This window comes from Sarcophilus harrisii, chromosome 5, assembly GCF_902635505.1.
Source record: "Sarcophilus harrisii chromosome 5, mSarHar1.11, whole genome shotgun sequence".
NCBI lineage: Eukaryota > Metazoa > Chordata > Mammalia > Dasyuromorphia > Dasyuridae > Sarcophilus > Sarcophilus harrisii.
In genome coordinates, this window is record NC_045430.1 from 39249605 (window position 1) to 39265360 (window position 15756).

The 15756-nt window shown below is 32.8% G+C and overlaps 1 protein-coding gene across 1 annotated transcript; it reads right to left on the reverse strand.

The window, feature by feature from the left end:
- Positions 1-3204: 3204 nt before the first annotated feature.
- On the reverse strand, positions 3205-13759 carry LOC116419501. Its single transcript, XM_031940150.1, has 5 exons — positions 13754-13759; positions 9994-10019; positions 8006-8295; positions 6199-6275; positions 3205-3552 (listed from the first exon to the last, which is right to left on the reverse strand). The coding sequence occupies exons 1-5, from the start codon at positions 13757-13759 to the stop codon at positions 3205-3207; spliced, it is 747 nt and encodes a 248-aa protein (XP_031796010.1).
- Positions 13760-15756: the final 1997 nt, after the last annotated feature.

Consider the following 15756-nt stretch of genomic DNA (forward strand, 5'->3'; position numbering starts at 1 on the left):
AATTCTGTACTTTGGAATATGCAAAGTCCTAGAGATGAAAAACAGATACTATATGGAATCTGGGACACAAATAAGAGGAAAACTTCTTAGAAAGCCTTCTAAGAAACTTATATTGGCATATAATTACTCCTATCTCCTATCATTCAAGGACATCATTTAGACAAGTATATCATTTTTTTAAGACACTCTCAAACATACATGATCATGATCTGAAATTACAGTGATTGGGAGTTGTGATTTCCTTAGTGTAGGAAAATATTATCCACCTATTCACACCTGCAAGCTTATGTCTTCCAAAGTTTCCTACCAGCACAGGGAGGTTCAGAATGTGATTCACAGTCACAGACTCAAGGTGTGAACTCTCCTCACTTGACTCTATTCCGTTACGATTGTTTCTAGAGATCAAAAAGTCATCCAATTGGCTATTTTTTTAAAAGAAAATCTGTGTTTTGTTCATTCCTCAGAAAGACGTTAACTTATATATGCTACACTAGCACTTGGATATGAAAAAAAAGCACATTATGTTATACTTGAGGGAAAAATCCTCATAAGGCACAATTAGTCAGGATGTTTTTTTGAAGGGACATTTTCTTGGGGGCCATGTAATAAGCCAAAAACTTTTGACTGAAATAGGGAACTCTTCATGAGGAAACACTTTCTAGCAGTGTGTACCTGTGACAATTCTTCAATGTATACTTTTAGAGAATTTTGTGGGAAACAAAGTGACTGGCCCATGATACACAACAAATAATAAGTCATATCTACAAACCTAACAAAAGTTTCCATGATTTAGAAGCATATTGTCGATGCATTAGCACTGCTTCAAGCCTAGATCTTGAGGAGAAAAATCTTAATTTTCTAGCAGTAAATTATGCTGTTTATCCTTTGAAATTATGCTGATGATTTCCATTATGGTCAAAGTGCACCACTAGAAAAAAGTGCCAACATGAACACCAATTATTTTGGAACGTGTCATCCAATCTATTTCCCTGAAACTCTCAGGACCAAACTGTCAGTCACTTTATAGGAGATAAATTCTGTTTGAAGTCCAAGATACTTTTGATATTTACATTCCCAGTACTGAGTATAATTTATTTACTTCTTCATCTCAAATTAAGTTCCATTTAAGAAGATGATGCCTTTTTTCCATTGGAAAAAGAAGATTTGCATTATGTTCTATTACAAATACATTTTGTTAATTTATTATTTTGATATGCTCTACAACTGGTCATAACACTAAATTGTAAAAATGCTTTAATTCTTACTTTTGTATAGAATCTCCCCTCTCTTTAAGACACTGGAGTTTCTGGTCATCCTCTTCTTGAGATTTCTGTAGAGAAATGAGTAGTAACACAAATTATTCACGATATCTACCTGAGAGCAATTTGGGACTATGCCCCAAAATTATCAAACTCTGAATTCCCTTTTATTCAGCAGTGTCTCTGCTGGGGTCTGTAGCCCAAAGAGGTCATAAAGGAGGGAAAAATATCAACTTGTGCAAAATAGTTGGTAGCAGCCGTTTTTGTAATTTTTTATAAACTAGAAATTTAATAGATGCCCATCATTTGGGGAATGGGGGAATAAATTATGGTATATGAATACAATGGAGTGTCAGTCTCTAAATAAATACTGAACAGTTTGATTTTAGAAAAGCCTGGAAAGATTTATATGAACAGATGCTGTGTGAAGCAAGAAGAACTAAGGGGAAATTGTACAGAGTAACAAGAAAATTATGTGATGAGGAACTGGGATAGACTAGGCTCTTTTTAACAATGAAGTGATTCAAGACAATGCCAATAGGCTTGTGAGAAAAAGTGATAGACCAGTCAAAAAAGGAAACTGTGGACACCTAATATAGATCAAAGCATAATATTTTCACCTCTTGGGTATAATTTGAGGGAGATAAATAATAATTCTCTGGATCTGTTTCATGTGATTGAGTGACGTCATCAAGAGTATCAGCATTCAATTCTCCTTCATCCTATAGAATACATAAAGGTAAAGTAATAAGTTTATGTAAAATTATTGTAAAATGAAAATAATAACAATGGCTAATATTTCTATAGCACATTAAGCTTTTTGCACCAGGTATATTCACAAAAATTTCTTGAGAAAAGCACTACCCCTAATTATTTTACAAATGAGTGAAAAGACTGAAAGAGGGATTAGGTGATTTGTCCAGAACCATAGAGTTAGCTAAGAGCCCAAGAACAGATTCAAATTCAGATCTTTGTGATTATTCACTAAGCCACATCCCTACCTAGAAGCTGATTTAGCACCCTTATGAGAAGTAACACAAATTATTCACGATATCTACCTGAGAGCAATTTGGGACTATGCCCCAAAATTATCAAACTCTGAATTCCCTTTTATCCAGCAGTGTCTCTGCTGGGGTCTGTAGCCCAAAGAGGTCATAAAGGAGGGAAAAGTATCTGCTTGTGCAAAATAGTTGGTAGCAGCCCTTTTTGTAATTTTCTATAAACTAGAAATTGAGTAGATGCCCATCATTTGGGGAATGGGTGAATAAATTATGGTATATGAATACAATGGAGTATCATTCTATAAATAAATAGTGAACAGGTTGATTTTAGCAAAGCCTGGAAAGATTTATATGAACAGATGCTGTGTGAAGCAAGAAGAACCAAGGGGAAAATATTGGATTACTTGATGTATAGGGGGAGAGGAGAGAGAAAAATGTGGAATGTAAGATTATGCAAAGGTGAAAAAGCTTTTTAAATGAAAAATTAAATAGAATATAGAGTGGCAGAAGGTGAATCTACCTCTTTTTGTGGTGGTATTTTTTCTTTCTCCAAAGTCGGGGATTTTGCTTGTATTATTTCAAATTGAATTTTAATTCTTTGTGTACATTGTTTTAATGAGGAATCTATGTCCATTTTTCATTTTTCCCATAAGGAAGGGAGGGTCTCCAACGGTTTAACTCATCTGTAGAGTTACTGACGCTGTGATGACTATTTTCAAACAAGATTGTTTTACGTTTTGTTTTCTCCTTACATTTTCTTGGAGGTATAAGTTCAGGCTTTTTTAAAATAATACATTCAATTTCTGGCCTATTATCATTCTTGTTGGTAGGGCCTTTTTTGTGAGCACACATTGGTAGGAAACACAGGAACATTTTTGTGGAAAGGCCGATCTTGTTCCGTTTGCCCAGCAAATGATTTAAGGATTCTTACCCTGACAGGGCATTTATGTTTCTCCTTTTCCACAGAATCCCTTAATTTTTTTGCCCAAAGTAAGGTTTCTGTATTTTTTTTGATTCTTTTCAATCTTATTGTCTTTTGTCGGAGTAGCAACATTACCCTTTTCATAGATTTCACCACAAACTTCCTTTTCCTCCTCAATCCATGTTTTTTTACAAGTTTTTTTCCATTTAGTTTCTGGACTTGAATGTATGTCATCACCAGGAGATTTGCTACTGGATTCTAGTACTTCAGGCGTTCTTTTCTTGTTCAAAAATGGAGCAGAAAGAGACTTAACTTGTTCCTTAGGTGCCATTTGTTCTGGTATGCTGGTTGTTTCTAAAGTAACTTTATCCTTGGGTAATGAAACAGGACAAAGAACAATTAAACATAAATAAATGATCGTTAATCTTTTAAGCTTGGGGTAGTACTTAGACCCAAATCAAATTTCAAAAATATTTAAATTTCCCCTAAAAATGAAATTGGAAAGTAAATTTTATCCAAGATAATATATCCAAGGTATTAGGTAAATTATTATGCTTGTGCCATACTATAATTCCTATCAAACAAAGGAAATTTCCCATTCCATATCTTAATTTTTTTCCTGTTTTCCAAAAAACAGATATTTTATTTTTAATTGGTAATTTTACATGGTCAAAATTATAATACAGATATGTTACAAATAAAAAAACACATAAAATATAAAGTTGGGATGGGACAAAAAAATAAACTCATTACTCTTTTTAACTAATAAGATTCTTTACTACATTTATATATTTCTCTAGTGCTCACTTTAAAATTTCTTTAAATTAAAGGTCAAAATAAGTGTAAAAATAACAACTCTAACTATGACATAATTTTGAGGGAAACCAGAATGTGATTTAAAACAACTCTATTTTCAGAAAAATAGACCTTCATAAACTGTCCCCTTCTGAGTTTTTCCATCCAAAATCTCTACACAAATCAAGAGTAGGAATGGGTAAAGAAGGGAAAAAAAATGATTTTGTTATAATTCAGAAAAAGAAATGAGAAATGGTTAAAATATAACTTAAGAAATCAACAGAATAATTAAAATTAAAAGAGAAGGATGACTTTAAAATAGTTATGGAAGACCTGATTCCCTGATCCAGTACAATTCTTCAAATGTTCAGATGAATTGGGATTTACCATAATTACATGGAACAAAAACGATAATGAGTGCAACACAGGTGTTTTGGAATAAATTATTTTTTGAAAAATGTTTACATGACAGAATCACATATCATTTAAAAATGACCATAATTATCTTGTTGTTTTTGTTGCCTTTCAGTTATCTCTGATTTTTATCCTTTTACCAAAGACACTTGGAATATTTTGCATTTTGTCCTCCAGCTCACTTTACTCATAAGGAAACTAGGAAAAAGGTTTAATTTGACCAGGCTTTATAATTAATACTTATTTGAAACTAATTTGGAACTCATGAAGATGAATCTTCAACTCGGTCTTGAAATTCATCCACCATGCCACTTAGCTGTTTATATCAAAATTAATTACTTTAAATTATCATAATTTAAATGAGATGGTAAACTTATTTGGGTTTGATTTTCACTATATTCTAAATATGCAGATCTATCAAGAAAATGAATGCATTATATGTGGACAGGAATCTCATCCAAAACCCTAACAAGTTGTTGGTGAGCTCCAACTATGGACATTCATTTTAGGGTCCATATTGCCATCTAAAGCAGTTATGTACTTTATTGTTTATTCATGATTGAGAGTCTGTTATTTTCTTTAATGAACAAGAGGGGAAAGAATGTTTTAAAAGTAAGGGTCAATTCAATTCACTGACTTGTTGATGAGTGTGGTACTGTGGTTATTCAGATTATAGTTCTATGATCAATTAATGAGGATAAGTTATATGGTATATAATTTTTTTTTTTATTTTTAAGAAATCACATTGGAATGGTCATTTCAAATCTTGTTTCTAGGGCAGAAATATAACAGTTCAAAAAAAATGATTGAAATGTGTCAGCCAGAAAGATAGGACTGAAGGCCTAGGGTTGAGAACCAAATCTAGTTGTAGAAAGATGCTGGGAAGGTGAGGCGGGACCTGGATTTGTTTTTCGCCTTCTTGCCCCTTTGATTGTCGGGGCCAACTAAGGAACATGATAAAAGATTCAAGATCAGATTCTATCTTTAAGAAAGCATCAGAAACATGGGTTTGTAGTTTTCTCATTTCTGTTGAGGAAGACATTACTGGGGAGACTAGGAAATGAGGCAACCTGAGATCATCCCCAATGAGCTCAAGCTATGTGATTAGGGTTAGCACCCCAAGTCCTTGCAGGTAATTTGCACCTTAAACTGAAGAATCTGGTCTGAAATCTTTGAGTCATAACAGTTTACCAGGGACTGCCATGGGTGAATAGACAGGATTGATTCTTTGGGACTAAGATAAGCTACAATAACTTTGATAATCAATACTAAGATATGATTATTAGAGAATTTTAATGCCATGCATTAACATTTTTGTACAATGATAGAATTTAGTACATTTTTCTAAAGTGACATATATTTCTAGATATTGACATTTTGATTCTTTCCTTGCCATCAGTGATGATAAATTTTAGCTTGTGTATAAGAAAGAAATCATGACTAATATGCTCTTTCACATGCATCCAGATCTATGGGAATTCTGTTATCCCAATTATTTTGCTGAATAAGGCAAAAACAATGAAACAATCAATAATCAAATAGTTTAAATTAACTTCTTTATCATTTAAGAAATGTACAAAAACACACTCTTCTGGGACTGTTCCTTTATTATAGCATAGCTAGGATTGGAGTTTTGGTGTTGGTCCCTATAACTCCAAAGAGCATTCCAAAGAAAAACTTTTCAAATAAAGACAAAACTGCATTTAAAATTACACTAAGTAATGAAAATATGCTTCCAGAAATATTAGCATGCAAGGCACTTTTACTCAAATAAAATATCAAAACTTTCGACATCCCTTTTCCATACCTGTTTCTGGTCATTTTTACTGAAACCTTCCTGTTCTCCATCGTCTAGTCCTTTAAGTTTCAATTCTTGTTTCACATCTAAAGTAATATTTAATTGAAAATTTATTTTATTTAGAAGGACTTTCCTTCTATGAATGAAATCTTCCCACCCCCTCCTCATTAACAGTAAGGGCAGTTATGACAGATATAATTTTATCTATTTTAATCTATATTGAGATAAGACATTAAATTTAAGAACTTTATCTTACTAATTATGCATTTATCTGATTATTTTGCCATTTCAATCTACTGCTGGATTTTAAGTTTCTTAAGAGATGCTATTTCCGGGAACCAAAGCATAGGAAGTTGAAAAGATCGATTTATCTATTTACTCTAGCTGAAACCATTGCCATTGAAGTATAAATTGGGAGAAACTGATTGTACATGAACAATTTATAATTGGGCTAAGTAAACAACAAATTGGACTTGGACTTTCCAATAACCAAAGAATGTGGAGGCAGGGGATTACTAGCCTTAACTGAGTTTAGTTAAGAATTTAACTGAGTAAGAGGAGAGAAGAACAAATGGGAGTTGGTGAGGTGAGGAAAACAATGAGATAGGTAAGAGAGTGGACAGCATCATGGGGATGAGGACAACATGACCTACTGGAAATTGGGAATGAGGGGTTAGCAAGAACTCCTTGCTTCTCATTTAGGAACAAAATGTTCATTGTTTGAGTCCATCTGCAAGGTTAGAAACTAGACTTCTTTGGATAACAAGCTAGGTATTCTTGAAGGATTTTTGGTGGTGTGAAAATCCTGGACCCCATGCATCCTTAAAAAGATATTTTTTTTTTATGTTTTTACAAAAGAACAGAAATATAATTAACAAGAGAACTGGATTTCTAAATTTAACTCTGACTTAGGAAGAGAGAGGACAAAATTAATTTAAAAAGACAGGAATCAATCTGATTATTTCAAAAAACAGAGAGAAAGGAATGTAAAATCTTAATAGGGAAACCCTTGGCCGGACTGACCTAAAGGAATAGGAAAATAAAGTAAGGAGATCTGATTCCTTCGGAATTTTTAAGATAATTTGATTAAGACAAGGAAACATGTAAAAACCATCATAATATTCCAACAGTTAATATGAAATTCACTTTAAAAATTCAATTATCCAAGCTAATTAGGAATATGAGAAAAGAGGAATAGTGTTGTGAAACAATTAAAAGAACTTTTAAAGAATTGTATGTGTGGTTGAAACAAAATCTATATAAATGTTTAAACCAGAATATGACACAATTATTTAATGTATGGATTTTCTAAGATAGGACTTAACATTCCTTGGTATGCCATTGCATCCCATTCAAATCAATGTCGGGAACAAACTTGGGAAGCATCACCAACCAGGTAATTGAAATTTGGGGAAAACGTTGATTCATTTTACTTTGAGGAAATTAGCTTATAAAAAATCAAAAATAACAGAAAAAAAGGAAAATCATTCCTAGGTAGATTTTATATGCGAATATAAAAACCTAAAGATCTTAGGATTTGAAGCAATAAAAACAAAGAAGAAAAAGAAGAAGAAGTAGGAAATTACAGCTAATTACACAGAAGACAATGTTACACTGATTAGAGCAGGAAAATCAAAACACCTGTTAAAAGACACATCCTATATTTTATTGAGAGCATGAACCACAGGGCAATGAATTTTGTTATCACATGACTTTACCATTTATTTTGTTTACCTCTACTAATAAAGTTTGGAATGTAACTATATGAGCAAATAACCTGCTCAGAAAAAAAATTCAAAACGTTAAATAACCCTACCTTTCTTTCCTTCTTTCTGATTCTCTTTTCCTAGAGGTGGTTCACACTGCTTCTGAGGGACTGATTTTTCTATTTGAACTCCAACTTTCGAGCCAGTGTCAGGCCCACTTCCAGCTTCAGCTGCAGATGCTTCATTTTCTTTTATTGCAATCTTTCCAAATTCTGTGGGTGCTAACTGATCTTTACTTTGCAGTGACTTGCAAGAATAATTCTTTTGAAATGTCAAATCATTGGAATTTCTGGGACTCTCATTTTTCTGAGACGTACTTGGAGAATCCCTTTCGAAGCATCTGAAAAGTAATATTTGAGTTAAATAGTAATCGTTTTATCCACCTGAGATATTAAATTTGTTCTTAGGATGTCACTCAAATCACCACCAATACTTATGATTTTATTTTGTTTATTTCTGCCATTTTATCTTTCAGATGACATGACAAAAAAACCCACCAGTCTTCAGTCTATCCTCCTTTTCCAGCACAATCAGCTCTAACTCTCTTTCCAATTCTATTTCCATGTATGGTTCCACGGAAGATGTTAGTAAGAACTATAGTTGGGGAAAATTTGGGGGGGAACACCAAATAAACTTTAAAATATATATGTATATATATATATATATATGACGTCAAATTATTTAGGATTTGGAAATATACTTCAACTTATATTCACTGGGTTACCTAGGTATGACATGTTGGTTTAGTGATTCACAGGATCACAAAGCTGATATACATCAGAGTTGAAATTTGAAATCATGGCTTTTTAGCTTTGAGGTCAGTCCATCTATTATGCTGAAATATTTTCTATAGAAAATGCTTACAAATTGCATCCCTTCAGTGAATATTTTTAAAAGAGATCCATTTCTTCAAAATCTTTTTTTTTTCAAAGATGAATTACTTTGAATATGACTTTTTTCAGAATAATCTAATTTTTAAAGATTAATTTTAAATTTCATTCTTATTGCAAATTTAGCAAACAAAAATGACACCATAAGTTTAAATTCTTTTAAATATGATGATTAATTTTATATTATATAAAAATCAAATAAAGGACAATGATATATGAAAAGATAATCATAACAATATGCACTCAGTATTTAATTTTAAAATTTTTTCCATCTTTTGTTGGCTTTCTATGATATCCTACTTCTTCATTTCAGGAGGAATCACACTTATGAAATCTCCCTTCCACAACCATTAATTCACTTTTCAAACTCGCCCCTCAATTTTTTTAGAGCACTTTTGTCAAGTTCTCTTGCCTCTTTACCCTGATCCGCAACATACTTATCTGTTTTTATGTTTTATCCCTTCACAGACAGCAAATTCCTTGAAGCTAATTTATTTTTTTTTAACTTTTACCTCCTAGAGTCAAGCAGGAGACAAAGTGGTTTGATATGAAAATAAAGTAGGTTCAGTAATACCTTGAATTGAGAGGACACATGCAGCACTGGATTCATGTGCCTTCATGCAATAAAGAAAAAGGCCAGGAAGTATAAAAATCCAATATGAAATAAGGTGGTCAATTAAAATTAAATTTAAAAAATTAAATTGAATTAAATTTAAATTTAAAATTAATTAAATTTTAATCTGAATTAAATTTTAAAAAAAAAAAAAACATTAAATTAAAATTTTAAAAACCTGAAGACTATAGGATGGATCCTGCATTAGGTGTGATTTTTGAAAAATACACTTATTCTCATACTTGTAAAAAAGGGTAAAAAGGAAAACCCATGCAGTAAATCAAATTCTTCCATGAAAGGGGAAAAATGGGGAAAAGGGAAGAGGAGATGAAATGAAATTTTAATTTCTTTCTTTTTCTTAAATTATAAATTGAAAGCTTAAACTTTTCGTTTTCAACCCTTTTCCTACTTCTTGGTTTGGAAAAACCTTTCATTTGAAGAGTGGGTTGAATAGGTAGAAAGAAGATTGAAAATAAGAAAATAGTTAATAGAAAGTTTCAGTTCAATTCAATAATAATTTAAAAGATCAAATTACCTTCCCATTAGAATTTTCCCTCGGACCTGAAAAAAGAATAAAAGTTTTATTATAACATAAATAAATAGATAATTCAATCACAATTTCATGCAAAATGAATAGGTTTGTTTGTTCTCATTACAGGCCCTAAAGAATGAATGTTTTAGGATATAATTATTAGTAGAGACCTTTGCTTGACTGAAAGTAGAATCAATTATTTAATACTTGAAATAAAAAAAATATATTATTGTCTGTCCCAACATGCAGTTTACATTTAACAGATCAGATTCCAGGGAACTCATATATATATATATATATATATATTATGTGTGTGTGTGTGTGTGTCCATAAGACAATATAGAAACATTCATCTTGGGCATAAAAGAAATAATTAAAAAAAAAAAGAAAGAAAGAAAGGATATAACTTCCAGGAGTTAATTAAAAGTTAATGCTATTAAAGGATATCTTCCAAATAATGAGCATGATAATTGAAAAGTGCTCATAGGATGGATGATTTTAATTAAATATATAACTTAAACAGGAATATGTTATCTATAAAGAAAAAAGAATTAAAACAATATAAACCATATTATCACAGAACTAAAGGGCTAGAGACCAATATTCTGAATACATCCACTTAGAAGTATAAATGCAGAATTAATAGTTGATGATATATTTTAATTTCCCTCCATCTCCACATTATCTACTGACATAATTATACATCTGGTATCAGTCACTTTATCCATTTAAAAATGTTTAGATGCAGTAATACCAGAAAGAACGTCGATAAAGGATATCGAGGGAATGATGTACAAAACCTTTCAATTTTGTAAGTAATTTTAAAAAAGCATCATTGTTCTAAATCTCTAAATGTTAAGATAAATGTTACTACCATAAAATTCCCTTCAACAAATATAATTTATCATTTATGGAAAGTCAGGCTATTTACAGAGAAACTGTTGATTAATATCAGAAAATACAATGTAAAAGATTGAACATTGTTTATTTTATAAAATAAAATTAGTTTATCATTCAACAATCCAAAAAAATCTCAACAAATTTTGTACAAAAGAAGTTATAAAGTTAGTCTCAGTATGTGTCCGTCTTCTTAAGTACTAAGAAATTGAAGGAAGGGTCGAATTTTGAAATTGAAAACAAATACTTCCTTAACAGCATCAAACAAATACACATTAGTAATATAAACATTTTACGTAATGTGCATGTTGATATTTTTATTCACTCAACTAGGCTAAAAAAAGTCATTAATTATCCTTTTTCTAGATAGAAGATAGGCAAGCTGTTTAATAGGTTTCTGATCTTAGTGTTTTTTCCCTTTCATTTATGTGCACAGCATTTCCTGATTGGAGAAGAAAATGATTCAATGGCTATGGACAGATGGAGCACATGTGAATGTTTAATTTCCAGGAAAGAGGGATAGCCCATATGCTGCTAGAAGTGACCCATATTTGTTTTTATGTGTATATTCTGTGTGGACATCATTGAAAGTGATTTTTTTTTGTACCTCAGACATGAACAAAGTAGACAGTATAATTCAGACAACTTGGATAGGCAAAGTCACCCTCAGTCTCTCAGTTTCCAGAAAATCTAGGCCAATGAACTCATGGGAATATTTATGTGTAATTCTTTTTGTCATTATTTTACATTTGATCTGTATTTCATTTTATGAAAAATTCAGAAAAACAAATGGGTATTATTTCTAAGTTGAATAAACCTTGGGATGGGTTGCAGTGTCATATACATGAGTAGGTACTCTGTGACATGAGTTGATCATGTTTATAATGGATACTCCTTTCAAAGAAACTAACAGATTGAGATTAGGAAATAATTGTCAGGAAGAATGGGAAATTCCAGAAAAGCTTTATGGAGTATATACTTGAGAATCTTTCTGAAGAAAAAGAGAGATTACACCAGATGGCCTGAAAGGACACAGAGCAGGGCAATATACAGAAAAATGACCAAAATACTTTGGTTGGAAAAAAGAGAAAAGACAAGCAGTGTGAAGTAAGTCTGCAAAGGTGAGTTAGAGTCCTCCTGTCCAGGGTCTTAGGAATCCCCATTTCTGCCTCTGCTAAGTGATTATTGGCAAGTGGTTCCCCTTTCCCCTTTCCCAATTATTGGCAAAAACTTTATTTTTCAGTTTGTATTTCATCCTATGGTCACCTCATTTAAACATCATTAAATTATGTCTCTGTGTTGGAATGCTTACAAAGTGTTAACTCATTAGATTTGATAGAGACAATAATTATCTAATTTAGCTTGGTTCAGTATGACTGATCTGATATTGCGAGGAGATGTTACAGGCCAGAACTTGAAACAAGGTACTAGGTAGAATTGAGGAGACAATGTTTAAGTCTAGTTTAGCATTGATTTAATCATACAACAAATAATGGTTTCCCAGTGATATAAGGATTGGTGTGTACTCAGTGAACAGCACATAAGCAAGAAGCTCTCAGGGCCAAAGAGCACTCTGGGAGGTACAGAAGCCCACAAGCCCAGGCGGAGTCAGATTCATTCCATTTTCCACCTTTGTACTGGCAGGAGGCTGAAGAAAGCAGAGGCAAAGGACAAGCTGCAAGAGCTCTTGGAACCAAGCAGAGAGATAGGCCTCTAAGAAAGCTACCCAGGCCCAAGGAAGGAGAAAATTTGGATTTTATCGGCTGGCTGCATTTGAAGTGATTAGTGAGCTGAACCAAAACTAAGTTTGCCTCCAGAAAACCTCCCCAAGAAACCTGCTCCCAGAGAGAACGATCATATTTTAGACAAGAAGGGAACACCATATCTCTGGATTCTAAGTGGCCACAAAGTTGGCCAACAAAGAACTCTGGATACATCTGGAGCTCCTCATACTCTGTGTGAAAGGAAGGGACCCTTTGGTTGCTTTTTCTCCCTGGTTCCAAGGCAGCCATCTTCCACTATCTGTTCCTCACTCCTCTTGCCTGCTCTTTTTTCACCCTTTGTCACTTTGGTCACCATTTCCTCTCATCAGCCTGCACTACAGAGGTCTGAACGGAAACACAACAATCAAGCCTTTAATCAGTAGCTCTTCAAGGTTTTTAACAATGACGTTTTATAACCCATTTTCTTCAGTTTACGTTTTATCCAATCAGACACAGGGTGTACATAAAAGAAAGTTTTCAGGATCTGGAGATCAGAGAGATCAAAAAAGTCTGAGAGGCAGGCCAGGAATAAAGAAGGTCCTAGTGAGAGTTCTACATGTGACCCACATTGGTGTTCTGACTGTACAAAACTTTCTGTGCTCTAGACAATTCTCTGAGACAGTTTCAATGAAAATAAAAATCTAATCTCTATCATCAAAAAGAAGTATGTATCATAGAAGTAGTTAACTATCTATATAACTAAGCAAGTAAATGGAAAAGTAGCTCATTGAGTTTGCTAAAACCAAATGCCATGCAAAAGGTGGATGGTAATTGACAGAGCTTATTCCTAGAGCCAATCATTCACTCCACATCCACAAATTACTATTTCTCCTCCTCCCCCCCCTCTGCCCATTAAACTTTTCTCTCTTTCCATTGCTATTTCTTCTTATTTTTTTCCTGTTCAGACAAGTCTTCTGTGATACTCCTTATGGATCCTGTGAATAGCCCTAGGACTTCATGAAATTTCTTCTCTTCTATGTGTTTGATCATACAGACTCTATTCCAGTTCCCAAGGCCTATCCCTTATTTCTCCAGCTCTCAAATACCATCTTTTCTTTTCCTATTTTAACACAGATCTCACTATCTACATATTATAATCTTACCTTCATGTTGTCCCAATGGAATACTGCCTTTTCGATTTTTCCATGCACGTATAAGTCTTCTCACTATTTCCAGAATACTTGCAGCGGCATACTGATCAGTGAAAACAACAATATAGTTAGCAAGACCACTGATGAAAGCAATCCTGAAAGTTTTCTGCTGATAAATTGTGAAGAATTTCCACTTTGAGGGAAATTAGGTTTCTACAGGAAACAAAATGTTTTTATAACATTTTCTTCAAAAGAAGAACCTCTTGCTTACACATTCCAAGTTTACTCTTCGATCTTTTTTTCTTTAGAGAGAGACAACTCTGGCAAACAGAGTGCTGAAGCCTGGGATATACTTTTTTCATACAGAAAAGGATAAACTTGTAAGTAATGATAAAATTCTAACTCAGGATATTATCCTTATGATTGTCATGATTCTATTTCATAATATATTACAAATCATTTTTTCAAAGAGCTTTCTTAAAATATGTTTCAAATGATTATTATACTGCATAAGAAATGACAGTGATTCTCCACACTATCTTTCCTTCAGAAAATAATTTATGTTCTTATGACAGGTCTTCTATTTTAGTTAAACATCAAAGTTTACATTACTTGCAAGCATCCTTACTTTCTTCTGCCTATCCTCTCTCCTGGAAGGTTTTCCTCCTTCCTTTCTGCCAATCAAAATATGACACCATTATTATTAAGCCCCAATTATTACCTCTTTCATTAACTCTTTCCTGATTAAACATAATGAATTTTGCCATTTCCCTTTTTTATTGGATGCAACAGGTGTATACCTGTTGCAAATAAAATAATTAGCTGTACACAGTATGCAACATCTGGAGTAAAATGTTTCATCAAAAGTCTCCTGAAACAAAAACTCTAACTATTTGTTATTGTGCCATAATTTCAAAATGATATGGCTTCCATAACAACAAAAGAAGGACAGCATCCTTACTGAGACATGACAGGCTTCTATCCTGTCTTGGTAAAAACACATCTGTATTATTATGTTTAGATAGGACAAGAGAAATGGGTATTTCAGAGGAATAAAAGAGACCTTAGAGGTCATCCATTATTCATAGCACAGGTAAAACTGCTAAGCAAGGAGGGATAACTTAATTACAAGGAAAACCATTCAAAGGATTCCAGGGTAATAGTCATCAAGTAATTAGGGGCTTAGAACGTAGGGAAAGAGCTGGATTTGTTCAGCTTGATCTTGATCTTGTAAGTTAGATCAATGGTACCCCTTCCTGAAAATTGTAGAAAGGTCAGTTACAATTCTTAATAAGAAAACAACCCCAACAATTAGAGCCATTCAAATAGAAAGCTGGCCACTTTACTTGGGTAGTAACTTTTCAGTCACAAAAACATTTGAACTACTTTTGGGAGATACTGCAGAGAAGATTTGTTATTTGGGATAAAGATAAATTAGATTAATTTTGATCATCAATGCTAAGATTTTATTATTATGGCCTGTTTTAATACCATATATTAACACTTCTACACACTGATATTTTTCTCAAATAACATACATTTCTAGACATTGAAATTTCAGATGATTATTTTGCCATTGGTCAATAAAGTTTAGACTGTGTGTAAGAAAGAAATCAGGACAAAGATGCTCTATTACATGAATCCAGATGCATGGTAATTATGTTATCACAATTATTTTGACTACTAAAGGGAAAATCATCATATAATTAAGTAGTTTAAGTTGGTTTCCTTATCATATTAGAAAGGTGCAAAAATGTCAGCATCAACCCTATCAATACTATCAAGGGACACCTCTTTAGTGGGTTGTTACCCAACAAAGGCTCAAGTTTTGCTGTTAGTCCTGCTAACTTCCAAGAAAATTTCACCTCCACAAATGAGACAAAAATACACTTCAAAGGGCACTGAGTTCCTAAAAACACATTCAAATGCACATAAAATATACATGTACTGAAATGAAAAATCAGAAATTTCAATATCAATTTTCTATACCTGTCCCAGATATCTTTTAGCAAAAC